At 36.1% G+C, this 27782-nt stretch overlaps 1 protein-coding gene across 2 annotated transcripts; it reads left to right on the forward strand.

Annotated features, from left to right (window-relative positions):
- Positions 1-300: 300 nt before the first annotated feature.
- Positions 301-27782, forward strand: mylk4b (myosin light chain kinase family, member 4b). Of its 2 annotated transcripts, XM_053488551.1 has the most exons (15): positions 301-433; positions 4474-4690; positions 14557-14641; positions 15324-15687; positions 16223-16437; positions 16517-16622; positions 20629-20722; positions 20840-20949; positions 21042-21183; positions 21266-21336; positions 21440-21568; positions 23032-23184; positions 23266-23344; positions 24075-24124; positions 24448-27782. In XM_053488551.1, exons 1-14 carry the CDS (start codon positions 390-392, stop codon positions 24117-24119), a joined length of 1854 nt encoding a protein of 617 aa, XP_053344526.1. In that variant the 5' UTR covers positions 301-389; the 3' UTR covers positions 24120-24124; positions 24448-27782. The 2 variants fall into 2 exon arrangements, with proteins under 2 accessions (XP_053344526.1, XP_053344527.1); XM_053488552.1 differs by lacking the exons at positions 301-433; positions 4474-4690 and adding an exon at positions 7235-7537.

The raw sequence follows: 27782 nt of genomic DNA on the forward strand, positions 1-27782 counted from the left end.
GCAGCGTTCCTGGCTATTTAAAGGGCTCTACATGAAATGAAATCTTGGAAGGTTCTAGAATATTTAACAACTTTCTAAAGATTCCCTTTGTAAGAATGTACTGTTAGCTCCCCCCCCCCTTCTCTCACTCACACACACAGACACACACACACACCAGAACACATGCTGCTGTAAATTCCAAATGCCCGACAATAACAAATTACACTCCTCCCTTCTTCCCACCTCCCTCTCTGACACACAACTAATTCCATCTTGTCTTATTTAGTGTGTATCCAGCCTAATGCTTTAAGAGTGCTCAGACAGAGAACAACACACACGTTGACTTCCTGTAGCATCCACTTCTGAGAGAAGAAGGGGAAAAAGGTGTAATTAGAAAGGTGTTGAAGGAGATGGGAGGAAAAGAGAAGATTCTAAACATTGCTAAATATCAAGTGTAAGTATAAACTGAGTGAGTGTGGTGACTCAGACGAGTCTGGGATTACATTTTGCTCCATCAGTGCACATTGCAGAGCTTTGGCCTAATTAAGTTTTAAATAACAACTGATATAGTTCATGTTGCAAAAACAACATTCATTACCATTATCTTGATGTTTTCCCGAAATTAAACGGTTTACCTGTGTTTAGATGTTATTAGCTTCCTTCTTGTATATGTGTGAGCATATCAGTTTATGTACCATGTCTATCCATCCCAGGGGAAAAGTGAGTCTGCGTAGTTTTACACTTCGGTATTTGCATGTAAAAGTGATGATAAGGAAAGCAGTGAATATATTCTTTATGCTAATATCAGCTGTTGTATTTTCTCACACCTGATACAGCTTATCATTAATTATAGAACTAAATCAAGTGAATTGTTGAAAATAATAAATGTACCAAGTGAAAAATCTAAATGATGGGAAAATCTAAATATTGCATGTTATTTTATTAGTGCAGGATTCTGCTCGGTTTACGTCTGGGAGCCCCGAGGCTATAAAAAGAGTGCATGCACTGAAGGAGTTTTCACAGTGCAAAACCTTAGCCATGCACATGCTCCCATGTATAAACTGCCAGTCAGAATTTATGGAGAGGAAATGGTGCTCTAATTTACTGAATGTTTTGACTGCACACTTTTGACTAGGCTGCATGTTGACATTTGATTTCTTTAACTAATGTTGAAAATGAATAGCAAAAAGAGAATAATTCTGTTTTTTTATGACAGAAAGAAAATAATTTAACATTTTTATAAAATAGGTCATTCTGTGGATGTTGTACAGTAATAACATCAATTAGACACGACTTTTAAAACACTATGCAACCTTTTGCAACACAGTTATAAAAATATATTTTAAAATTTTCAAAAAAAATATATATGCTTTACACTACCAGTTAAAAGTTTAGACACACCTCCTAATTCCATGGTCGTTTCTGAATTTTATTTCCTCTTAAATCGCAAAACAATGCTGAAGACATTCAAAATATGCAATTGCCTTATTTGAACAGTTGATATTGAGGTGTGTCTTCTACTTATGCTCTGTAAAGCCTATATACTGGCTCTAATCTGAGGTGCTGTAAATTGGTGATTTTTGAGGCTGGTAACTCTAAATGAACTTCTTCTATGCAGCAGAGGTAAGTTTTGGTCTTGCTTTCTTGGGATGGCGTTCATAAGACGTTCGAGCCAGTGTCATCATGGTGCTTGATGGGTTTTGGAAATGCACTTGACAATATTGTTCTTGCAAGAACTTTTCCAGAACAGCTGACCTTCTATGTTTTAAAATAACAACTGATTGATGTTGTTGTTGTTGTTATTGTTGTTGCTGCTGCTATCGTTGTTGTTAATACTTAAATACTTAAAACCATATGTATTGTTTCATATTTATGAAAAAAAATTGTATTGTTTTAGTATGTAGAAAAATAAATTCCAAACTTTATATATACAGTATACACACATATCCCAAATGTCCCTTCCCGTCCCCCCTGAGACACACACACACATGCAAATGTATATATATATGAACCTAGCACTGCACAAAGTTATTTTTGAGGCTAGTAACCATATTTACATACATATAAATATATATGACAGAGAGAGAGAGAGAGAGAGAGAGAGAGAGAGAACATATTGACAAACAGACATTTAGTCTTTGATCACAGTGGTAAGAGCAATCCAAAGCCTTTAAATACTGCCTCAAAGAAAATTAAATGACAGACATTAACATACCACACAGTCCCATGGCTTGGCCAAGAAGTGTTATAGAAGGGGTTATATACATCCTGGCCAAAACAAAAGTCATTTTAATATTTTGTTGGATATTATTGTGCATTCAACAAGGCATTGTTTGGGCAACCATTTGCAACATCACAGCATTTATTTCAATCCATATATGCATTAATTTTTAGCTGAGATCCTATCTTAATAAAGGAAGAGATTCTCCAGGACATCACAAACACTCTTAATAAGATTAATAAAAAAAAAAAACTCTGTAGATGTGATAAACTGGTCATTTATAACATTAAGGTTGTCAGACTTTATTTTATGGCCTGCTGAAGCAACCCTAGAAGCAACCCTAGATGATAACACTGCCTCCAGAGGCTTGTACTATGCAAGATACGTGCATCACCTCATGTTCTACCCTTACTCTGACGTGTTCATCGCTCTGGAACAGTGTCAGTCTGGGTACATGAGACCACTGTTTTAATTGCTCCAAAGTCCAATCACTATGCTCCCTAGCAAACTAAAACCTTTTTTACAGGTTACAGCTGTTAAAATATTAAAAATAGTAGATAAATGTCTAACTAATCTATGATCAAATTTGTTTAAGATTGTTTTCTGGCCACATTTCCTTTCAGTGCATCAGCTAAAATAATACAAAACTTATTGGTCAATACATACAGTGTATATATACTGTATATTAAAGTATAGTGAATAATTTTAACATTTTTGTCCTAAGTGGTTTTCAATTACAATAAATTGAATGTCATTAACAATCATATTTGAAAAATCTTAAGAACGATGTAGTGCTAATATACCACACTTGTCAGCATATCTATCTTGACTTTTAGTAACAACTGCACAGAGAACGGAACAGTACCACTTAACATCTTTGTCATTACTGTGGATCACACTTAAGCTCAGGCGCCAGAGCTGATTCAGGATTATGGGTTGAAAATAGAACATCATTCATTAACTACATTGCTGGGGAAGCCTCCCAGTACATTCAGACTAGTCCATACTTGGAGGTTGAACATTGTGTTACTTGCATACACTCCACCCCTTGACAAGCGTCATTGTAACTAAATAATCAGGGTTATTTCCTTCTTGTGTTATGGCCAATGGATGAATACTTACTCTGTGGTAAGAAATGCATTTAACCTTTAACTTGTGATCCACTTTAAATACACTGATTTTAAATTATATTACATATTTTGCACACATAGTTAGAAAATGTAGATTTTTGGTAAGCAATTTCAGCTCCTCTGTCGCTCCTGGTTTCATTTCTTCTTCAACTCATTGGACTTGGAGTTTGCTCTCTCCTGATTTGACCTGGGTCATCACTGATGTCTCACACTTACCCTGGTACACCAACCTGATTCCTAAATATGTATGGGGCTGTGAGATGACTAAAACTATTCAGCCTGATCCAATACTGATCCAGATCTCCTCTGTCCAGTGCCTAAGTCTATTTCTTTCTCTGTACCACTCTGTCTTTTTCCCCCTCCTTTGATGATGGTCTTCCAGTATGGGTATTGCACATTAAGGACAGCAGGAGTTGACTAGGCTAGTTGTTCCTGTGTGGCTGAATAGTTGGCAGTTCAGAACTGTGGATGCTTGCCACAGTTGGCAAGCACACCTGGCTTATCGGTGCCAACAAGCCAACAAGATTGTAGTGTGCCTTGCCTTTAAATCACTTTTTAAAAAAATCTAGTCTTTAGTAATTAGCAAAAATAAAATGTGTCAGATTGTTTCATCCCTTTCCAACAATAAAGGTCAACATCACTCAAACTCTGGCTTAATGCTTAATGCCTGCTGGACTTTAATCCGAAGGGTCATTTACAGCTCAGCTGGTGGAAGTTTTTCCTATATCACTCTCCAATCGCATCCAAGTAACATTAGTAACACTATCTCTATGAGTGTTTTCTAATAATAACAATCATCTATTTATATTCTGTTAATGATTCTTGTTTGGTTTTATAACACACATTTGTGGGGCGCCAGGAGAGACATTGCCCCCTAGCGGCTAACATATCTCACTACATTGGGTCTAAAATTGCTCCTATTGCTCCTATTCAAACATTTTTTTTTTGCTTAACAGGTGACACAGTTGCTGCACATTTTCTAATTGTGTGCATGAAATGAAATAAATAAAATATTAATAAAAAATTACAAAAAACAATAAAAATATTAATAATGTTAGCCGTTGTTATCGTAGTAGTAGTACTGTAGTAGTATATTATATATTTCACTATCATGAAAACCACTTTCCATTTTTTTTCTTGCAGCTCGGACATGTCTGCTGCAGACAGCAAAGGCGGTCACTCTGTTGCAGGGAGCACACGTCTTAAACATCATGCATATCTGAGCAACCATGTCCCTGTGGTTGAAGAAGGTGGGAGGCCAGCCACTGGTCGCACGGATTTCTTCCATCATCTGGAAAGAGTGGAGATGCTCCGCTGCTACTGGGAGCTCAAACATGTCCAGCGGGATGGTCTGGGGCAGGTATGATATCCTCAATATTATCATAGTATTGCATTGGTTAAGTAATATATATTAATATAGCACCAATAACATGAATATTTGAATATCGGTGCAGGTGTGCATAATGCATGTGCAAAAGTCCAAAGACACTTTGTAGGCTGATTGGCCTCCAAATTGCCAATATTGTGTGTGTGTGTGTGTGTGTGTGTGTGTGTGTGTGTCCGGTGATGGGCTGGCACTCCTTCCAGGATGTCCCACACTTCATACCCTAAGTTCTCTAGGACTGGTTCCAGGCCCTCCTGAGACCCTACACAGGATTTAATGTAGGATGGATGGATGGGGCCATTTGTCATTTTCAAAGTGGCCTTTAATTTTTTGCCTAAAAATTAGCTTTACAGTACTTACCCTATGACCCTGTGATTAATATAAATAACAACGAGGAATTACAGGTGATCTGTAGTTGTACGTTTCTAGTGCATGTTTTTTTCCACTGAACATTGATAAAATGCACCACTAGAGGGCGATAGTAAGCTTTTCTTAGTCTTTTTAGTGCAAAGTGTCAGTACACTGTATATTATTGTATATCATGATGGACTCAGTAAGGACTGGCATTCTGTGTGTGTGTGTGTGTGTTTGTGTGTGTGCGTGTGTAGGTGTGTGTGTGTGTGTGTGTGTGCTGTATGATAATATTATGAATAATATATTAATATAATATACATCATACTATATTTATTTTTTGAGGTGTGTATACATTTTTTGGCTGACTCTGACTCTGAGTGTAAAAGATCACAGCTTCCTACCAGAGAGTAGTATTACACAAGTTTGTGTGAGAGATGGGCGGAGTCGGACACAATCTTCCCAGCTCATTTTATTGTCCTGGAGTCATGTAGTTCCTGGAGTGGTACAGACTGCAGCCAGTCACTGTCTGCAGAGTGAATGATACACTGCGGTCTACTCTTGTCTTTGACAGTGGATGTAGTGTATCATATGGTGAAGGAGCAGGTCAGATGGCCTCAGTGATGGAACATGTAGAAATGTAGACACCATCATTGACAGTGACAAATAGATCTGCTGCTGTGCTTTGCTGGTTAGGGAGCTGATTCTAAGCTTATATATGAGGTTCTGGCTGATGACGGTGTCCAGGAAGCAAAAGTACTCCACAGTAGAGATTGGCTAGTAACACAAGCTGATGGGGGTGGGATAGTGGTGAGTTCTACCTAAAATCCACTAGCATCTCCACTGTTTTTATAGTTTTAAGCTTTTAAGTTGGTTCTTTGCCCCACACAGAGTGGTGTCATCTGTAATATCTTATAATAAATATATAATTATGTTATATAATGTTATATACTGTATGTACAGTACCAATCAAAAGTTGGACACACCTTCAAATTGTTATTTGTTATTTGTTATTTTAGGTATACTAGACTCAAAGGTCAGATGTTCTGGAACAGTTCTTGTCAAGCGCATTTGCAAAACCCATCAAGCAGCATGATAAAACTAGATCTTACGAAGAAACAAGACCAAATCTTACCTCTGCTTCAGAGGTTTCAGCCACAAAAATCACCAAATAACAGCACCTCGGATTCTAGCTGTTATGAAGGCTTTACCGAGCACAAGAAGCAGACCCATGTTTAGAATACTTTGCATATTTTGGATGCATTAATCATTGTTTTACAATGTACAGTAGAAGGACCTTTTTTTTAAATTGGTAAGATCATGGAATAAGAAGGTGTTTCCAAACTTTTGACTGCTGGTGTATAATGCAGTTATATTCTCAGAATAAAGATGTATAGACTAGTTCCATGAAAAAGATGGTGTATGTATTTGCAGCCTGGTGCCATTCTAATTAGTACACATACTGCAGCTCTCTTGACATGAGTGATTATTAGTGGAATACCAGCTCTAGATGCGCTGGCCAAGCGTCATTCTAAGACTTGGCCTCAGTCAAATAGATGAAGTGCCATGCATACCCAGCAGTCTGCCAGTGTGCGTGAGTTTAGTTTTGAAACTGCTGAATCAAGAGTGCTCAAGATCTCAGTTGTATTAGTGTGTCTCCTGATAACATGTGATAACTGAAGCTGGTGCTAAAGCACTTCTATGTGATTAAGTAATAGATGAAAGAAAATTTAATGTTTCCTTTGGCATTTGGTTGCTGCAGGATTACTTACTGTATGACATTTCTACTACTTATCAGTGTAAGTGTATAAGAAATCTATAATCATAGACACATATTTCACTAAAATGTTCTGACTTTGTAAAGAATAAAGAAATTGCCGAATAGAAGGTGTGTGTGTGTGTGTGTGTGTGTGTGTGCGTGTGTGTTCACGTGCGTTTGCATGTGCGAATGTAAGTGCAAATCTGTGCAAGTGAGAGGAATGACTGAGCACATTAAGTGCTGCGTCTAAGGTTAAAGGATACACTGGGTCCTTCTCACCACCTTGCGTTCCCTCAGCACTAGAGTTCCACCTGTCTGACACTTGTCTATGTGACTGACACATTCTCTGCTCCTTATAGAGAGAAGGAGTGAGGGGAGTTCTGTGTCCCTTTCAGAATCTGTGACTTGGCCGCACTGTTGATATCAACAAGTAGACAGCTGTTGAAGTAGAGCTGAAAAAGTGTGAGATAGAGATACATAGGGGATTAAAAGTGTTTTTTTTACGATAGAGTTTGAACCCAGACGGAGGCTCGGACTTGGGCCCCATGTTTGTGGCCTTGGTTACCATGGAGTATTTCTTATGTGATAAGGAAGTTTGGATTGTAGGTAGTGTGTGCTTAGTTGTGTCTATTTTATGGAGAAGGTTTTGGAGTTTGTTTACCCACAAGAGGAAACAAGATACATCAGCAGGAAGCACATTATTTTCCTCACAGGTAACACACATGCTCTCATTTATCCCCAGACTCATTTCGGTGTTTTTATACAATTTGTGCTGAATGAAACTGTATTAATTGAAACTGTGCTTAATATATGAACACATAATGCAGAGTATAATTTTTTTAGTTGTTTAAAAAAGTTCAAATACAAATTACATGGATTTGATTGTGTAACAGCAAGTAGCATGTGAGCTGTCAGCTGTGGAACTCCTTGCCTGCTTTGGTTACTCAGTGATACGAGTCAAATGATTTCACACATTTATCTGCATGTTCATCATGTGATCTGGGTCAGCAGGTTTATTGGGGAAACCTTTAACGGCTTTGCTATGATGCACATATTTTGCTACTTTACTCAAGTTAACATGCTACTATAAAAGAGCATTAAGCAACCCAGTAACATGCAGTAGTTTGAAATGCACTGCAGCCTTGTATGTGTTTTATTTCATTTCTATCTGCTGTCCATACTTTAACTAGGTGTGATTTAAAAAAAAAAAAAACCTGCTAATAACTAACAATCTTTGGGATTTTTTTCTACTTGTCCTGGATTACAAACCCACAAGCAAAGGGTCGAGACAGCCGACAGCCGGTGAGGCCGACACATTTGTCCCGCACTCCCACATGCTCACGCTTACAGTATATCGGACTTTTAGCATTTTATACATACACGTACACACTGAAACTATTGTATATAATTGTAAATATTGGTATCTGGTGCACTGCTGTGTCTATTGTTTTGTACAATACACATGAGCTATTTCCGTGACTGAACCTAAAGTAGAACCGTGGTCTGTTTGTATTTGCGGAAATTCATAACTCAAATGTTCGTAAGTCAGGGACTACCTACTGTATGTGCAAACACGGGTAAGGCAGACCATGTCATAAAAAACTTGATGTGTCTGTGCACTGAATGAATGTGTGAGATCGCATTTAGTAACTACATTTTAATAGCACTCTCATAATCGCATATTTAAAAAAATTTACAGTGCCATTTGTTGAATTTTGAGATGAAGTGATGATTTTTCCAAGTGGTTGTTTTTTTATGATATAAGGGTGTTTTCCATCAATTAGCATATCTTCTTTTCCCGTGAACCAAGCAATGAAACAAAGCTTAAATGTTACCTCAAGCTTATATGTTACCTTGTGAGAACCCCATTAAAATTTGTTCAGAAGTTCAGACAGACAAAAACCATCTTGATGAGTTCTATTATTCATCTCACGTCCCCTCAAATTATATTTTCGCAAATATTTTCAATGTACAGACACACCAACTTTACAGTTTTAAATGTATAGATGTTTATAGGGGTTACATGATTTGAATCTGAAATTCATTGTTAAACAACAGCATGAAAAGAAGAAACATATACAGAAATAAAGATGGTGTCCATGAGGTCTATAAACAATGAAAAAAATATAACTACAGAATTAATATTTTTTTTAATATTTACAGCCACAATTTAAAGAACTGAACAGACCATCATGTATTTCAATGAGAAGAAGTTGAAGATTATCATTGTACCTCTGCTTAGCCTCTCGATTTCTGGTAATTAAATGGCGGGTTGTAAATTGTCATTTCTTAATTAACATTAGCAAGGTTGGTGCTGTATCATGTTAGGTCAATGACAAGAATTTGGTTAGCCCACCAAAAATGACTCCAAACTATTACATAGTAGGAACAACCAATTAGACTACCAAAAAGACCATAATAATATCTGGGAACACTACTTATTGTAGAACAAATATATTATTAAATGTATGTTTTACAACATACATTTAATAATATTGATATTATTATTCAATATATATGGATATGGATATGGAGGCATTTGGTTATTCATAACTTTTGGAATATTTGATCAGTCTATGCTGTGAATATGTAAAGCGAGCTTAATTAAAAAGAAGCCATGGTTGGTTTAGGGTCTGTCATGCCCAGTAATTTATGAGCTTGATGTATATGGAGAACATCATGCTCAGGTGGAATAGGATCATCAGAAATGCTGAGCACACGTCTCTTACTGTTGACTGTCAGAAGCAGGTGGCCCTGTGTTATACCTTTCAGTCATTTGAACATAGTTGAATCCTGTTGGTTCAATCCTCTAGAAAGCCTTAGGCAGACCCTAAACCAACATTGCTACCAGGTTTAGTGCAAGCATGCATAATGGTATGGTTGTTAAATAGTTTCTCAGTACTAAAAAAAATCATATCTACAGGATGGTGCTGCAAAATTAAAATAATAAGTAATTATATATTATAATTATAATAAAATTACCATCACAGTAATGTATGGTAATTTATTTTTGATAAATGTGAAAAGCTTAAAATAAGAGTACAGATTACTCACACTGACAGTTTCATATGTTATACATACTGTATATGTAAAAGCTGATGAAAACAAACGAACAAATACATCTACAATTACAATTATATAAATTATATTTTTATGATTTAATAAATCAGATTCAACATTATTATTATTATTATTATTATTATTACAAAAGGAAAAAGGAGAAGAAGAAGTTAGTTAAGTTAAGTTAAGCCTTTATTCGTCACACATACATTACTGCACAGTGAAATTCTTTATTCTTCACATATCCCAGCTTCTTGTTAGTAGGCAGGGGTCAGAGCGCAGGGTCAGCCATTTTTACGGCGCCCCTGGAGCAGACAGGGTTAAGGGCCTTGCTCAAGAGCCCAATAGCAGCAACCTGGCGGAGCTGGGGCTCGAACCGCAGATCTTCCGATCTTCCGATCCATAACTTAGAGCCTTAACACACTGAGCCACCACTGCCCCCTTACTTATGATTCATTTAGGGAGTTTACACACCATGAGTGCCTTGGCCTCATCAACATAAGTAATAATAATTATAAAAATAAATTAAATGCAATTAAAATTCATTCATCTTCTATACTGCTTACTCTGTACAGGGTCACGGGGGGCCTGGAGCCTATCCCAGGAGGTATTGGGCATGAGGCGGGATACACCCTGGACAATCCACTGCACACACATACACATACTACGAGCAATTTGGGAATGCTAGTTAGTCTAATCTGCATGTCTCTGGTTTGTGGGAGGAAACCAGAGCACCCAGAGGAAATCCAATGATCAAGGGGTGAACATGCAAACTCCATGCAAACTCCATGCACACTGTCCGAGGCAGGAATCGATCCCTCGACAATGGAGGTGCGAAGCCACAGTGCTAACCACTACACCACAATTCCACCCAATTGAAATAGTTGCTTTATAAGTTGATGTAGTGTCATTCTGTTATGCTCCACAAAAGAATTACTGTATGCCACCAGGCATCACCCAAAACTGTCAATTACACTCCAAACTGAGCTCACCATGTGTGTAAGAGAAAGCCGTACGTACACAGTCAATCATGTACGTTTTATTGAGCAGGTCAAAATTTTGATTAAACTACAAAAAACTGCTCAGCCTTTAAAGAGTATTAACAATCTGCAATCCAATAAAATCACATTCACATTATGTCTGGGGAAAATATTAGCAGGAGTGATGAGTTGATTGGTGCCAGGTACTTTCATCACTAGACAAGTGTTTGCCAGAGCTTCCCTGGGACCTCCTGACGTCAGCTCGTAGGTCTCCACTCCATCTCCACACATGCCCACTGTGTGTTTAGCACAGAAGCAGTAGTGCCTGTCAGTGCCGTATCAATTACGCAAAAAATAAATTGAGACCAGTAAGATGTGTTGAGAGAGAAAAGAAAGGAGGGTTGGGCATGGGAAGAGATTTAGTTACCTTCTTCTATCCTTTCAAACTTTAAAATAGCACTTGGACTCTCTTGAGACTTGTTTGGACCTTAGGCCACCCTATACAAACATTCACATTCTTTAAAACTACAGCCTTCACTCACTCACTCACTCTATCTATCTATCTATCTATCTATCTATCTATCTATCTATCTATCTATCTATCTATCTATCTATCTATCTATCTATCTTCCTTCCTCTCTCTCTCTCTCTCTCTCTCTATATATATATATATATATATATATATATATATATATATATATATATATATATATATATATATATATATATATATATATATATAGTAAACATTAACATCTTGGAAAGTCAGGAAGGATTTAAACAGGTGAAATTTCTAGTAATTATAACAACAGACAATACATGTATACCACACCATTCCTGTGCGGGTCTTAATTGGCAAATAAATGCATATACTCACATAAACATACATGCACATACTTGAGATGTACCACCTTTTTTTTCCTGTTACATACACACACATAAATGCTAACAATCCTAACCCTGTACAGTGTGAGGAGCAGTAAATGAGTGCTTGGATCAAACCAAGTCATTACAAGTAGTTAAAGAGTTATTAAGTTCCACACCAAGTTTATAGGGTGTGATGGAATTGTTTGCTCTGGATAAGATTGCCTGCCAAATGCTTAAATGTAAAGGTGTGTGTGTGTGTGTGTGTGTGGCTGTATATACAGTATCTGCTGCCCTCCAATGGTTAATCAGTGCTTAGTCAGGTTTTGCCAAAGACAATTAAAATTATAATACATTTTTAATGTTTTTTGTCTAGATTAATATTTTTTGAGCCATGGTTGTAAACAGATTTTTATGGGTTACTCTAGACATCTTGTGATCTTGAAGCAGTCTGGCTTGAACCTAGTCTTGAACCCAGTCATCAGTATTGAACTCTGACCTCTCTTAATTGAAGTACAAACAGCACCCAAGTTTGTCCCATGGATGTCCCACAACACTAAATGTATCTAGAAACATTTAAAAATCTCATCATAGTCATTGATAAATAAATAAATAAATACATGGTGCATTATGTAAGAAATAAAATGTCATGGCATTTTATTGAAGGAAAATAATAAATTTCCATACACCTAGCGTCACATTCAGAGGGCAGGCACTAAATGGTACATGATGTCCAGGCTATTATAAGATCACTGTGCGGTCTTTACTAATTTAGGCTATTAAGTTACATTAAGGCATGAGGGGTGTTTATTGTCTGGTCTGTTTCTAAATCTGGGAAGATCAAAGTAAAGCCCCTTGTACAGCTGTGGAAATGACAGACAAACATCCTGTGCATCTTCACACTATGTTACATATTCAAAGCATGACTATAGTAATACCATGTAAACCTGATCTCATAAAAATAAAAAAAAAGACACACATGGTTTCTGACTATAAATGACCAAGGGCGTTCCGGTAAGCAGAAAAGTTGCCAGTACTAACCCTACCCGCGTCTTTTTTTTTTTTTTTTTTTTTAAACAGAGTCATGCAAACAGGCAGGAGACATTACATTTTACATTCAAGTTCTGAGCTACTTTTTCCTGATTGAGTAAAACATAAGGTCTTTTATTCTAGAAGGATCAGAAGGTTCAATTAATTAATGTAAAATATGCTCATGTAAGTAAACATCCTGAATTTCATCCAAGTTGTCCACGTCAAAGGTTTGTTTACTTGGCTCTGTCACACACCCGATCAAGTTCTCTGACGTTCACTTGTGTGTGCTTAGCAGCAGGACTTGGGTCCTGTCCTGAGTAAGAAATACATCCTAGTGTAGCACACACACACACACACACACACACACACACACCAAAGCCCTCAGTACACCTAGGTCCATAAACAACAAATTCATGCACATGTACAAAGATTTTAACCAAAGATTTAAGGAATTACTGAAGACTGGTAAGTTGGTGGGGAAGATTTGGTAAGAATCAGATGTATGTTCGTTTGGAGAATTTCTTTAGTTTTTTGACTTCTCTTCATGGTAGGTATGGCTCAGTAGCCTCACATGGTCTGCTTCAATAGAGAGCAGTCAGCAGCAGACAGAAGACAACTATATAGCTGTTAGGGCTACAACAGGGAATTAATCAACATTCTCTAGTTCAGGACAGGCAAGGACACTGATCAGCCATAACATTAGACCACCAACTATATGGTTGAGTACCATATCTAGCAGCAAACTGGTGCGATCATAATGGGCACCCAAGTCTGACTCATGCCTGTGGGGACCAGCCCATCTGATCCAAACCCACAAATAGTCCAATGCAACACAAATCATCAAAAAAGTCCATGTTGGCCATTATTGAAAGGCACCAGAACACCCCATGCACCAAAGTCCACTGTGCACAGAGCCCAGGAGGCAACAACCAAAAGCTGCACACCCAGTTAAAAAAAAAAAATCAAGCACCGATAGTATGCGCTTGACAAATAAGTCTGATCCAAGGAGGCCCCATCCCACAACACACAGCAACCTGAGGAACCGCTGACCACATCCTGTTGCAAGACACCACAGAGTATCTCCTATGCTTTGCAGAGCCACACCTTTATGAGCCATAGGGAATGCAAACCTAGGAGGTTTTAATGTTAATGTTTTTAATGTTATAACTCATTGGTGTATTCACAAAAGCTTTATTCATCATAAGTATTTCTCACTATTATATGTGTCTAATTCTAGAGCTTTCAATCTAGAATCAACATAGAGATACATTTTTAAAACAAACCTTTTTTTTTTTTTTTTTTTTTTACAGTTTGACAGGTTATATAGTTTATGGAAGATATCTAATACAGATAATATTAAAGGTAGAAAATATATGTGAAATATTAAAATATGTAACGTATATGTATAACGCTGTTATACTTGTTATTTCTTTTTTTTAGTAATTTAGTCAATGGTCTTTTAATTTGTTTTGAACAGCAGAAAATTTTTTTTAAATATATTTTGTTTTTGCAGTAGAACTTTCATGATATAATTTTTAAAATGACAATTTAAAATGAAAGTAAAATTCTATACTGCCATCTACATTATAAATGCCTTGTATGCACTTTACTGGTGGAAACATGACAAGTTTCTTTAAACTAATTAAACTAATTGTATATGGAACCTTTTGAAGTTTCCATATACAGTATATATATATATATATATATATATATATATATATATATATATATATATATATATATATATATGTATTAAAGTTAGTTGGTTGTTCTCTCTTTTCTTTACCCATATGCAGCTAAGAGAAAAGGAATGCAAGGAGAAGCCAAATGTATGTTTAAAGGTGTTGAAACCACAAAAGACAAAATCTCCAGATGTAACAGGTAACTGCAAACTGTACTGCTATGTGGTATTGGTATGTCTTCAAAATGCTTGCATGTTGTATGCAAATGTATTATTTAATTGCTGCAAAAATCTAAAGGCACAGACTATAATCAGAATTAGAATCATAAATAATCAGAATCAGAAAGAGTTTTATTAGCAAGTACGCTTGCACGTACAAGGAATTTGTTTTAGTGACAGAGCTTCCAGAACAAAAACAAATGACAAGACAAAACAGTACGACACACACACACACACACACACACACACACAAACTAAAAAACACTTAATAATTATTTTTTTTTAAGAAAAAGGTTAACAGTAAATAGAGTAGGGTGTGAGATACTTACAAATAAGTTACATAAATATCAGTGGTATTGCACAGTATATTGCAGAGTATCTTGCACATTTATTTATTGACAGTGAGAGGAATGTTTAACTGTTCATGAGGTAAATTGCCTGGGGGAAAAAAATGGTCTTGTGGCTGACTGTCCTGGTGTTCGGTACTCTGTAGCGTCAACCCGACAGCAAAAGTTCAAACAGAAGGTAGCTTGGGTGTGAATGGTCCAAAGTGATATTCCGAGCCCTTTTCTGGCATCACCATTAATTTAAAGCACAAAAGTAATATCTGATAACTGGATTCTAAAACAAGAGCATAAACGTTGTGTTTTTATTTCTTGTAAGGTGGAGCCCAGGAAGACTTGGAAAAGGTACAAATTCTTAATCAACAGAACACCAGACATTCCCATAGCAATTCTGAAGCCCATGCTAGTGATACAGGACTTCTGGACTTTATCCAAGATGGAAAAAATGCACAAACCGAAAAGAAGAGTGATAAAGAAGAGCTGCAAACAAAAAAGGAAAAAGAGGTCAGTAAGGAAGAAACAGATACTCTCATAGACGCCAGACTGAATGAGAATGTGGAGACAAACAAAGAAGAAGGAAATCAGAGAACAGAAACAGATAATGACTTGAGTGTTCCCAAGGTGCCATCTTTACTCCTATCAACCTGGGAGTTTAGTCAAGACCAAGAAGAGAGTCAGGAGAGGTACTGAAACATTCCTAATTAAATATTGTATTTTAGGAGAACTGATGATGCAATGTGATGGGCTTCACTGTAAAATGTAAAGTAGTAAACATCATTTTCTGACTTTGACTTAACCTGGCAAAGTACATTCCTCTGGCAGAATATAATATCATAACCTTTTTTTAAACAAGTTTTTTGGCTAAATGCACAAGTGAACAATTTATAGCATTTTGCAAAAAAAAAAAAAAAATTATAATAATAATAAAAACAGAACAGAAAAATTATATTGATGTGGCCAAAACAATTTGACATAATATTTGCCATTGGAACAATTTTACTCACACATGTTACTCAAAGAAAACATGCACAAAATATGCTGTTACTTTGAAATACTCTTTGCAGCAATGTTTTTTCCCCAAAACTGCCAGAATTAATTTATCTCATTTTGCAGCGAAACCCAGAATTTGGAAAACACAAAAAGTACTGTTTCCAATAAAATCTTGAAATGTAATCCATTAACATGGTTTTAATGCATGTGTGTTGTGTATTTGTCAAGCAATAATGAACACATGGAGTTAATCTTGAGTGCTAAGAGACGAGTTGAGAATCTAGAGAAAGATGATCTCAAAAAAAGCAGAGTGGAGGAAAGATCAGAGGAGGTGGAAAAAATTGAGGAAGAAAAGAAGCATGAAGGAGCATCAGAAGTGGAATTAGAGAAAACTGGAGAGGAGAAGAAAGAATTAGATTCAGTGCCTGAAGAGTACATGATAGGTACAACATGCTACAGTACAATAACCTAACTGTTTATTTGGACAGTTCTCTTATTTCTCCCTTTTGCTCTGTCTTCCAGATTGCTCACCTCCTCCTCCAGCACCTTTTGAACACCGTGTGGTGACAACTAAAACTCAACAGATCGCTACCTATTACACCATCAATAGACAGGAAGTGCTTGGAGGGTGAGAATATCAAACAGACCATACATTATAAAATGATACTGCAGCTGTATGTTCGAAGGCATTCATACAGTATGTAATACATCACATAAAGTTGGTTATTTTAGATAATTTAAGTTAGGCATGTTTTCGGATTCCTAGTTCAATAAGTTTCGTTTTGATACAAGATTAGATGATCTCTAAAAAAGCAGAGTGGAGGATAATTAAAAACTGTGCCTGTGTCTGTGTCTATGTCTGGTTGCTGAGATATGGCTAGTGCACAATCGTTAATGAGAAGCACCTCTGTTGAAATCTTTTTTTTTAAATGAGGATTCAGTGACATACAGTAGTCCATATCAATCATTTGCCAAAAGTTAAATTTGATATACCGCCCACTGCACACTATTGGCTATTGCAAACGCAACTTAAAATGATGGGTCAAATATATGGTGAACAATGTTGTTGTTGTTTTTTTTAAATCCATCTTTGTGTGTCCTATCTGCTTCTGTACCCGAGACTACAACCTTGGCACTGGAGGTCATGTTGGGTGGAGTCCTACCACAGGGTCTAGACAGCAGTGAGAGCGCTTATAAATAATTCCTCTCTGACTCTGCTCTAAAAAATGTTTGTTGACTGCAGATTGTTTGGTTTGGTCAGAATCCTGTTTCAGAGCTTGTCTACTTCTTCTCATATGTGTGGAGAGCTTTAAGTGCTTACTTGAGTGTTACTTAAGTCCAGTTACTCCCAGCAGGCATAGACTGTCCTCAGGGCTAAAATGAGGAATAATGTACATGTGAAGACGACCCAAACACTCCTTAGAGAGTCTTCAGGTGTAAATGCTTTTTACAGACAACCAAAGGTGAAATTATCAGAATTTATGGAATCTTTCAATGCTCAGGAATTTCAGGAAGACATAATCACCTTCAAAATGTTAATATTTTACCTATTTTGGTTCTGTGGTCAATGTGCTGTCAGTTGCTGGGAAGTCAGGTAAATTATTTTTCCTAAATTCTTTGCAAAAACATCTCAATTGGATTTCGATGATGCTGAACTTGCTTTTACTTTATAATACCAAGGTGTCATGTTTCCCTTTCACAGTTTCCCTTTGAGTCTGCATTTTTCTCATTTATGACCTGGTATTAAGTATTATTGTGAGCTGTTACTTTCTTTCTTATTTTTCATTTATCTAGCATTTTCCTTTATTTTTATTTCTTTAACACCCTTCTTAATATAGTTCTGGATAGATGGTAGTGTTGTCTATTTTAGACAGCGTAAGCAGCAGGCCAAGAAATCCTTGGCTACAAAAGTGCATTTAGAAAATCCTGGAGCAGCAAACACTCTTGGATACTAAAGAAATTGCACCACAGAAATTATAGTTATAATTCTATTCCAAAGTATCTTTGCTGATGCAGGATTCCATGAAGCTTTTCTGTAGCCAAGAATTTCTTAACTTTGCTTCTATTACCATTTTCAGCATTCTAGGTTTGTTTTGATTTTGCTAAAAAGCACAGAAGTTCTTACTTAGGAAATTCCCAGATGGGATTTATGCGATGCTCTTGTATGACTTTTTGTATTGCTTCTTTACTGAAAACCAAGGTGAAGGTTTTATGAATATTCTTACGAAGATATTTTTCATTATGTTCATAGCACCCAACTAGAAAATATAGATTGAACTTTATTCCTGATAATCAACTGCCTTGTACACCATGCATAAAATGTAATTAATTACTGTATGTCGTGCATACAAACTGGTGGTGAAAGCATCTTTTTAATTGTCCATGTGTTTGCTATGTAATGCATAGTACTGTACACTGTTGGCCTTTGTAAAAGAATGATCCTGCTGTTCCAAGAATAGGATTGTCTTGTTGTGTAAAATGAAATTACAAGAGCTTATAGCAGGCATGCCTGTGTAAAACCAATAGCATATAAACCCAGGTGCAAATAACATAGAAGTGAATACAGGAGACAGAGTGTAAGTGTGTGAGAGAGTGAGAGCAAGAAAGAGACCCTTTTGGAAAAAATATATAACGCAATATATTAAATAATACAGTTCCATATATAGGAAACTAGTGCATATATTTATTAATATATTGCAATACAGTATATAAATGGACCTTGTATATAAAGACAAAAACCCCTATATTTATACTTATACAGTGGAACCTTGGATTACGAACATAATTCACTCGTAACACACAATAATAACACTCGTAAACCAAAGTGATTTTTTTCCATAAGAAATAATGAATTTTTTTACAGCCCAAAAAAATAAACACATAAAAATAATTAATACAAAATATAAAGTAAAATTAACCTGCTCTTTACCTTTAAAAAAAGTAAAAAATAAATCCTGACAGATAAGTGTTTCTGTTAGTGTTTGTGCACGCACAGCACTGTATGTGCATGTGTGTTTGTGTGTGTAAAGCTAAAGTAAGAGGAAAGGAGGAATCAGCCCCTCCCCTCTCCTTCTTATCTTACACAGTAACCCTTCCTCCTCTCTTATTTGAGTTTTTACACGTATGCACACACACATTAACGGAAAGACTGTTTTATCAGAAAAATTAACAAGGAACATTGCTAATGACACTCAAGTGAGTGCACACTAACGGAATCACTGCTGTAAAGTAAAAATAAAACAAATAAACCTGCACTTAACCTTTGAAAAGAATCGCGGCGAAGCAGTGTCTCCATTAAGACTGTGTGTGTGAGGCGAGAGGTGTCAAAACAAAAAGCGCATGCGCGCTACATGATACTCTTGGTTTATAAATTCTGAGTATCACGCATGTAGTTCGTTTTTCAAGTCAAAATAAAAAAATTTTGCTTGTCTCGCAGAACATTTGCAAACCGTTACTCGCAATCTGAGGTTTCACTGTAATTGTTTTAATAAAATGTTATTAAAACTTTATGCATGTTTAAGAATTATACACACTTTACTTTGTCAGTGTGCTCTGATTAATGCCTGTAAATTCTATTTGTTCGAACTACATTAACATACAGTATAAGCATATTGTCAGGAATGGGTGGTCTTGGCTGATGGTTAATGCAGTGGGCAGAAAAGGCAGGCAGAGGCGCAGAGGGGAGTTTTTGAAAAAAAGAGTCTTTATTCAGGATATAACCAAAACAGGACTCTCAATAAAACAAAACAAACAAAGAAACGAACACTTAAATTATACAACCCATAACTGACCAATACCCAGGCTAGAGGACAAGACACAAGACATAAGCATTATGCTGTTATACTTAGTTAACTGACAAGACACGAACTCTAATAAACCAACAACACTTAACTATAAGCATTATGTGGAAACACATGCTTAAAGACACAACACAGGCTCTAGCTAAGCATGGAGCTGAAAACGGGGACAAGACGAGAGACTCGGAGAGGCACGAGACAGGACTAGAGACACAAGACTGGACTAGAGACACGAGACTGGACTAAGGCTAAAGACATGGCAATCAGCTAAACATGGCTATTAGCTAACCATGGCAGTCAACTACACATTCATCTAGCGAAGCATGTCTTTAGCCTAACATGCACATAGCTACATTTACCTTATAGCTAAACACAACACTAGGGACTCGGGACACAGAAACACAGAGGCTAGGCTAGGGGACGCTCAGAGGCTAGGGGACACTCAGAGGCTAGGGGACACTCAGAGGCTAGGGGACACTCATATTGTAATATATTGATACAATATATTATTCTGCATATTTTGAATATATTTTTAAGAGAGAGAGAGAGAGAGAGAAAGACATATTACACACATACACACATCTTGTATCTTTTATCACACAAAAACAATTTCTTTTTACTGTGATAAAAATAAAGACCATGAGGCTACATAGAATTTCATCTTTTACACGTAGCTTTAACTCCCTGGCCTTTATTTTTAGAGTGCCATGGTATCTGATTTATCAGGCATGATATTTAATTCTGAATGGCATAACTGAAAAAAAGAAAACAATAGTTTGAAATTAGTGCACATCCTTTGTTAAATATTTGACTTTAACTGGATAAAATTTTTTGTAGCGGGCGCTTTGGAATGGTCCATAAGTGTGTGGAGAATTCTTCTGGCCTCACACTGGCAGCAAAGATCATCAAAACCAGAACCCAGAAGGAGAAGGTAAATCACTGTCAGCAATCGCTTTTAATCATAGAAGAAGTTAGAGCTCTCAATACACTTTTCTATATATTCTGATTGATGTATTTATTATGATGTATGTATTTATGGCCTTGTCAGGAGGGGGTAAACAGTGAGATTGAGGTTATGAACCAGCTGAACCATTCTAGCCTCATCCAACTCTATGCTGCTTATGAGTCTCGCAACGATATCACTCTCGTCATGGAGTAGTAAGTAAATAAAGTCACATGGTATTCTGGATTACTATGCTCACATTTACTTGTGTGCATTTATATACGTGTGTGTGTGTCTGTAATCTCAGTGTCGAGGGAGGAGAATTATTTGACCGCATCATCGATGAGAATTACAACTTGACTGAACTGGACACAGTGCTGTTAATCAGACAGATCACAGAGGGCCTCCAATACATGCACAAGATGTACATACTACATCTTGACTTAAAGGTAGCACTTGATTGCCTTCCAGCTTTTATACACGAGTTATAAATAAGCAGATTCAAATATATATATATTTTTTTTTCCCCAGCCGGAAAATATACTGTGTGTGAGTCGAGAAACTAATAAAATCAAGATAATTGACTTTGGTCTGGCCAGAAGGTTAGTACATAACTGGAATTATTGGCTAGTGATCGAACCGTTTCATATACAGTATATATCTTTCTCTTTTATCCTCTATGTTCTAATTCTTTTCCATCATCAGATATAAACCAAAGGAGAAGCTCAAAGTGAATTTTGGCACACCTGAGTTTCTTGCACCTGAGGTGATCAACTATGAGTTTGTCTCCTTTCCAACAGACATGTGGAGCTTAGGAGTCATTACCTACATGCTGTGAGTATCAGCTCACAACATTTTGAATTCTATTTTTATTTCTAGTGGTTAAAGCTACATGTAAAATGCAATATGTATACATCGTCCACATGCACAAAATTATAAAAATGTCATCACCCAGATAGGAAAAAAGGAAGACACAACATTGGAGGAGGAAAAACAAGACAATTGGACTCACAATCTGAGACAGGAATGAAACAAGAGGAAAATATATTTAGGCATAAAGCCCTTATCTGATCTGATAGTTATCTGATTTATCCTTTTTCTAAATTGTGTAGTTCCACAGTCTATTATTTATGCTTGCTAGAAAATTGAAGCCTTTTTTACCAATTATGCTCACTGATAAGTAATTTTCTTAAGGCGACACATCTGTTTAGTCCCAATCCCTTGCGTTATCTTTGTGTACATTGTGTGTGGAAATGCTTTTACTTTCGTTATTTAACATATTTCTTTAATGTTTAAATGATCTCCGAGCACAATAATTTTTCTACCTTAAAGATAATGGTTTACCACTATCCTTGTAGGATTTATTAATGTGTTGGACAGTTTTTAGCCCCATAAAAAAACAGACATGTCTTCTAACATTTTTCCTTTTTAAGAAATGAGAAGCTTGCAGCATCAGTTAGGATTAAATACCTTGTTGCCACCTGAACCATATGAATCACTGCAGTTATTATCCATTAGAAGGCTCTCTCTGCACTTAGGAACTGGCATTCATTTGAGAGTACTTCCCAATGTAGTATGCATGGTGGTAATCTCTTGTTGTTACTCACCCTTGTTGCAACCACCAGACATGTGTTGAAAGCTTTAGCTTTCTGTGTAGTGTTTTTTGGAAAAGTGTAGACACAAAGCCTCTGGACTTGGCATTTGGGATCTATGATCTTCATGTCTAAATGTTGATTACTGTATGTGGCCAGGTCTAAAAAGTTGTTCAGTGGTTTGAAAAACATTGATAAAAAAATCTTCAGCGGTACTGTACATGTGCCATGGTAGTCTGATGGTACCTGTACCATGTTATTTTTGACAGTACCTTATTTGTTGATATAATTCACGAACCACAATATAGTATGTGGTGCTACCATGGTACATATTGGTACAACAGTACATGTATTAGACTGTTACTCTATAACGTCCTATGGTGCCTACCATAGTAATGTCTGAAGTACCACAGTAATGCTATGGTATATTTTGTTTACCCTAGTAAGATTTCCTATGGTGTCCATTACTCTTTTTAAGGCTTATAAGATCATTTCATGTATATTACTATTAATTAATATATTAAACACATTAAGCATATAAAAAACAAAATCTCAAAATGGCCATGCAGGTGTGTACTTATCTAAAATTTGGTGTACTTCATTTAAGGTTTGAGATGAGTCAAAAGATTGACCTTATGCTTAAATAGGTTGCAATGGATTCTTTTCTCTAAAAGTCTATTTTTATTGCTTACACCTACTGTATAGGCTAAGTGGTCTCTCTCCTTTCCTGGGTGAGGATGACAATGAGACACTGAATAACATCCTGGAATGTAAGTGGAACTTTGAAGAGGTTGAATTTGCAGATATCTCTGAAGAAGCCAAAGATTTTATAGCCCGCCTACTTGTAAAGAGCAAAAGGTAAAGTGGTTTGTGTGAGCATCCATATGTTTACTTTAACCATAAGAATTGCTTACAGATTAACATTAGTGTTACATGCAGTTGGCGGATGAGTGCATCTCAGTCACTGAAACATCCCTGGCTGTCTGACCGATCACTTCACTATCGCCTACATCAGAAAGTAAGCATTTTAGTCATTATTTGTTTGGCTGTGTTTTTTAATAAACATATATAGAGCTCAGGATTGCATAATAAAGAGTGACATTCATTTTTTCAACACAAAATAGGCATTGAACCGAATTTTAGTTCATTTTAACCAACTTCGAAATCTTTTTATTTTTTCAAAACCTGGGTCACAAAGGCATAGAAATATCACAAATCACATGTTTCTGGTTGTCTTCAGTTGTATAACCAAAAAAATTGATAATACTATGCTCATTTTATAAGATCTACATTTTTACAACTTCATTTCCATATTCTGGTTGTGGTAAAATTTACCCTTCATAAAAGTAATGATAACTTTTGTTCTACCTGACATACAGTATCCAAAAACTTAAATACACAGTATTTAAAGTCTGAAGACTCTCTATTAACACATAACAGAAAAGCTCCTATATAAGTAAATTTTTTAATCACCATTGACCAATGCTGAGTTTCCAGTACATGTCTGTGCCCCTTGGGTTTTAAAGGTTAAGGGCCTTGCTAAAGGGCTCAACACTGGCAGCTTGGCAATGCTGGGGCTTGAACCCCTGACCTTCCGGTCAGTAACACAGAGCCTTAACCATTTGAGCCACTACGCATGCATCCCTTTGCTTGCCATCCTTGCCATGTACTCAATTCAGTACAATACGATTCCTTTTACTTTAAAGCATATATTTATGCTAATACTTGTAATTTTGTTTTGCTTACAGAGGAACAAGTGCCACTCAACACACACTCCTTCACCAGAAAGCTAGTACAGGTAACTTACTGTTTTTCAGGTAACTCAACACATGAAGATCTTTGTAGAGACCACAAACTAAAGTATTCGGTTAAAATAAATGGATAGGTGCCAATTCTAACATTTTCTTCAATTAGTGTATTATTTAATGAAAGGTGTATCCAAACTTTGAGTTACACTGTATTTCTGCAAATTCCTTCTTCCAATTTAAAAACTACAGTATATATACTCATTACAGTAGCCTATATGTAACAGACACACACAAATACAATCTGTTATTCCCTATGCTATAAAGTATAACGCTACTATTTTTATTTTTATTTTTTTACTTTTACTTTTTACAGAAAACCGCTTTACCCATGTGAAGAACTGGACCAATAACTCTGTACCTGATTGGCCACTAGCTGCTATATAACAATGAATATCCATTTCACAACCACAATAAGTAGGCTACAACACAATGCCAACTCTTCTTTGTAACAGTACAATACCTGAACAACAGGAGCTTGCCTTACACTCCTAAACTTGCTTTATACCACATATGCACAACGCTGCTGTTCTACATAATCTGGCTTTTACTAATCAAGTCTTATTTATGTGATACTCTTTTTTATATATTTATACTGGAATAAAAAATTATTTAGTTTTAAATATATCATTATATACCAATGTACTGTAGACTTGGGATGCTTGAATACATGATTACTCTATGTCACAAATCCTCTTAAAGTTGGTGTTTTGCTTTGTTGGATTATACTGTACTGTTAGCAGTCAAACAATGTATGTGATATAAAACTTATCATCAAGGTCAACCAACTGCAGGCCAAGATAGGTTTTGGGTGTAAAATGAACATCTTTTATTTTGTGCTGTATGGTGCACTGTAGCTATGTTGCAATAATGCAAATCCTCAAGTGAAGTGAAATGTTAATTATTATGTTAAGTTTAAAATTCTTTAGTTAAATTTGCATTGACAGATTAAGTCTAATTGAAACATTAGCTTTTTAATGTTATTATTTATTAGCTTAATTTACCTCCAGTGTAAAACAAAGGAACGCTAGTTTTAAACCCAAATAAATTTTAGAGTTTAGAATGATAATTTTCTAAAACACATTGAGAAGTTTCATTACTTAATAACTAGATGCAGCCTAAAGCAGATGTTTACATGGCAGATGCGTGAAACTGATTTCCATTGTTTGCTACAAAACTAAACAAGCAAATATGATGGCTGATCAACTACATACTTCAATTAAAAATTGTTTAAAGTGGAAATGTTTGTAAAGCGTAAACATTTCTGAGATAACTATCTGAAATCAAGATCCTGCCAAACATTTTCCCAGCCCCTTTCTGTTGGGTAGTTAACTCACCTTCCATGAAGGCAAACCCAACAGTAAACTACCATTTGTTTTATATTTAGCTTAGGCTTTTCATCCATTATTTATGCTTTGTATCCTAAACTTACTTGAAGGTCAACATTTTAACATTATTGTGTATTAACAATATTGTTTATGAATTTGAATCAGGTGTGAATATGGCAGTTCCTTAGAACATATGCACATATTATTCTTGAATGATATTTATGGAACAGAAGTGTTGAAATGCATGTTGAGTGAGTTTTAAAGTAATATTGTTTTTGTAGATAAAATATGTTAATTAAATGTTTCATGCTACTTTCCTTCACCTTCATAGTCAAAGTCCTTTTCTGCCTAGATTGCCATGTGTTTGGAATGATTAGCTAATGTTATGATATTTAATGAGAAAATTAAACTAATCTAAACAATAATTGTTAATTACAGTTACAAGTTGTCCTTGTTGGGCCCTTGAGCAAGGCCCTTAATCCTCAACTGCTCAGATGTATAATGAGATAAAACTCTCAAACTCTGGCTAAGGCCGTCTCCTAAATGTACTGTAAATGTTGTTACTAGTACTGAGTTTAATGTCAATTGTCCAATATACATGAGTAGGTAGAATATTGCAGGTTAAACATAACTTTAGTATTGATCATTACTCCAAATTTCCCTGATTTATTTTATGCAAACAGAATTTTGTAAACAAAACAAGGTGGGGCTTTTGATTGTGTAAAATAACAGAACGCAGTTCTAAGAATAAAAACTACCCTTATTTTTCTACATAATCCCCTGCTACACTAATGCACTTATCTACTGTAAGTGTTTCACTAGTGCTTGGATACCATCAAGGTAAAAAAAATGTTTTTTATGATCAGACTGCCTGCTTCACATCTGAAATGCTGGCCGTCATGTGGAAATGTGTGGCCTGGAGGAAGGTCAGGACTATACCAAGGATCTGGCAATAACTCCCAGCTGAATTCTGTTAATTCGCAAGTTATGTTCAAGAATGATTGTGTGTAGAGTTGATGAATCTCTTCTGCAAGTTGGAAAATATGTCATTCATCATTCGTTATTCATGGATGTATGTTCATCTTTAAATTATTTGCACCATTTAAATGTTTTATTGCAGCTCAGGGTTTCACCACTGTACTGTGCCTAAAGTCGTCTGTAAATGTCAATTGGTTTTACACCTGTATGTACAGTACAAGAAATTTCATCACAATCATCACAAAGTGTAGCTTCAAGAGTACAGAGTGTGCCAAATATTCCAGTAGTTCAGGCAATTGTGAATGACAGTGGCAGCTCATACATAGGAGGGTATATCAACTATATACAATATACATTTAACAAATAGTTATAAGGATAAATACTAATAAATACTAACTGCCTCATTTGAGGGATTAAGGATTAAAAGAAAATGTTGCTATTTGACCGATTTCACTTTCATAGACATTGTGTGATTGTTAGGTAGCCTGCCCAGTGCCCCACTAATGTCCCTAATGGACAAAAATTAAAAGTGCAACAAGCCTATTGGGCAGGGACAAGGCAGTTAGCCCCAGAGCTGTCAGATTGGCCATCATGATCCTATTTTATAGCCAAATCTCTGAATATAAACAAAAAAAATCTAATAAAGTACATACAGTATGTCTATGTTTATTTTTTTGTATTATACATTGCAAAGAATTTGAGAGGAAAATAATACTTATTATGGAGTGGATATGGAGTCTACATTTAGGCATTTGGCAGTGCCCTTATCTCATTATACATCTGAGCAGTTGAGGGTTAAGGGCCTCACTCAAGGGCCCAACGGCAACCTACGTAGACCTTCCGAAGCATAGTCTAATGCCCTAATTACTGAGCCGCCCCTGAACCTCAGGCTATATGTTATAAATGGACGACCAAGATGATCTTGTGTCAACATTTTTCAATGTTGACTTTTTGGGCTAGGTCTAACTCTCTTGTGTGTATTTCAACATGTAGTTGGACCTGAAATGTTGCTGAAACCTGACAACCCAGGTCATTGTCACACAAATGAGAAACACAAACCATATCAACAGAGTTGAACAAAGGAATAGTACCAGTCAAAGGTTAGGGCACACCTACTCATTTAGGGGGGTTTCTTTATTTTTATTGTAGAATGATACTGAAGACAACTGTAACATAACACATGGAATTGTGTGGTAAACTAAAGGTGTTAAAAAAAGATTTCATATTTTAGATTCTTTAAACCAGCCACGGTTTACAGTATTAGCAGCCAACAAGTGCTTAACATACTGTATCTGAGAACTCCTTTAAAATGACAACATTTTTTTGTTTGTTTCTTTCTTTACAT

Source organism: Clarias gariepinus, chromosome 27, assembly GCF_024256425.1.
Source record: "Clarias gariepinus isolate MV-2021 ecotype Netherlands chromosome 27, CGAR_prim_01v2, whole genome shotgun sequence".
NCBI lineage: Eukaryota > Metazoa > Chordata > Actinopteri > Siluriformes > Clariidae > Clarias > Clarias gariepinus.

Coding starts and splice junctions, on each gene's coding strand:
- mylk4b (XM_053488551.1), top strand. CDS start 390: ATGGGAGGAAAAGAGAAGATTCTAAACATTGCTAAATATCAAGT. Junction 434..4,473: donor AACATTGCTAAATATCAAGT/GTAAGTATAAAC, acceptor TTTTTCTTGCAG/CTCGGACATGTCTGCTGCAG. Junction 20,723..20,839: donor CCAGAACCCAGAAGGAGAAG/GTAAATCACTGT, acceptor TGGCCTTGTCAG/GAGGGGGTAAACAGTGAGAT.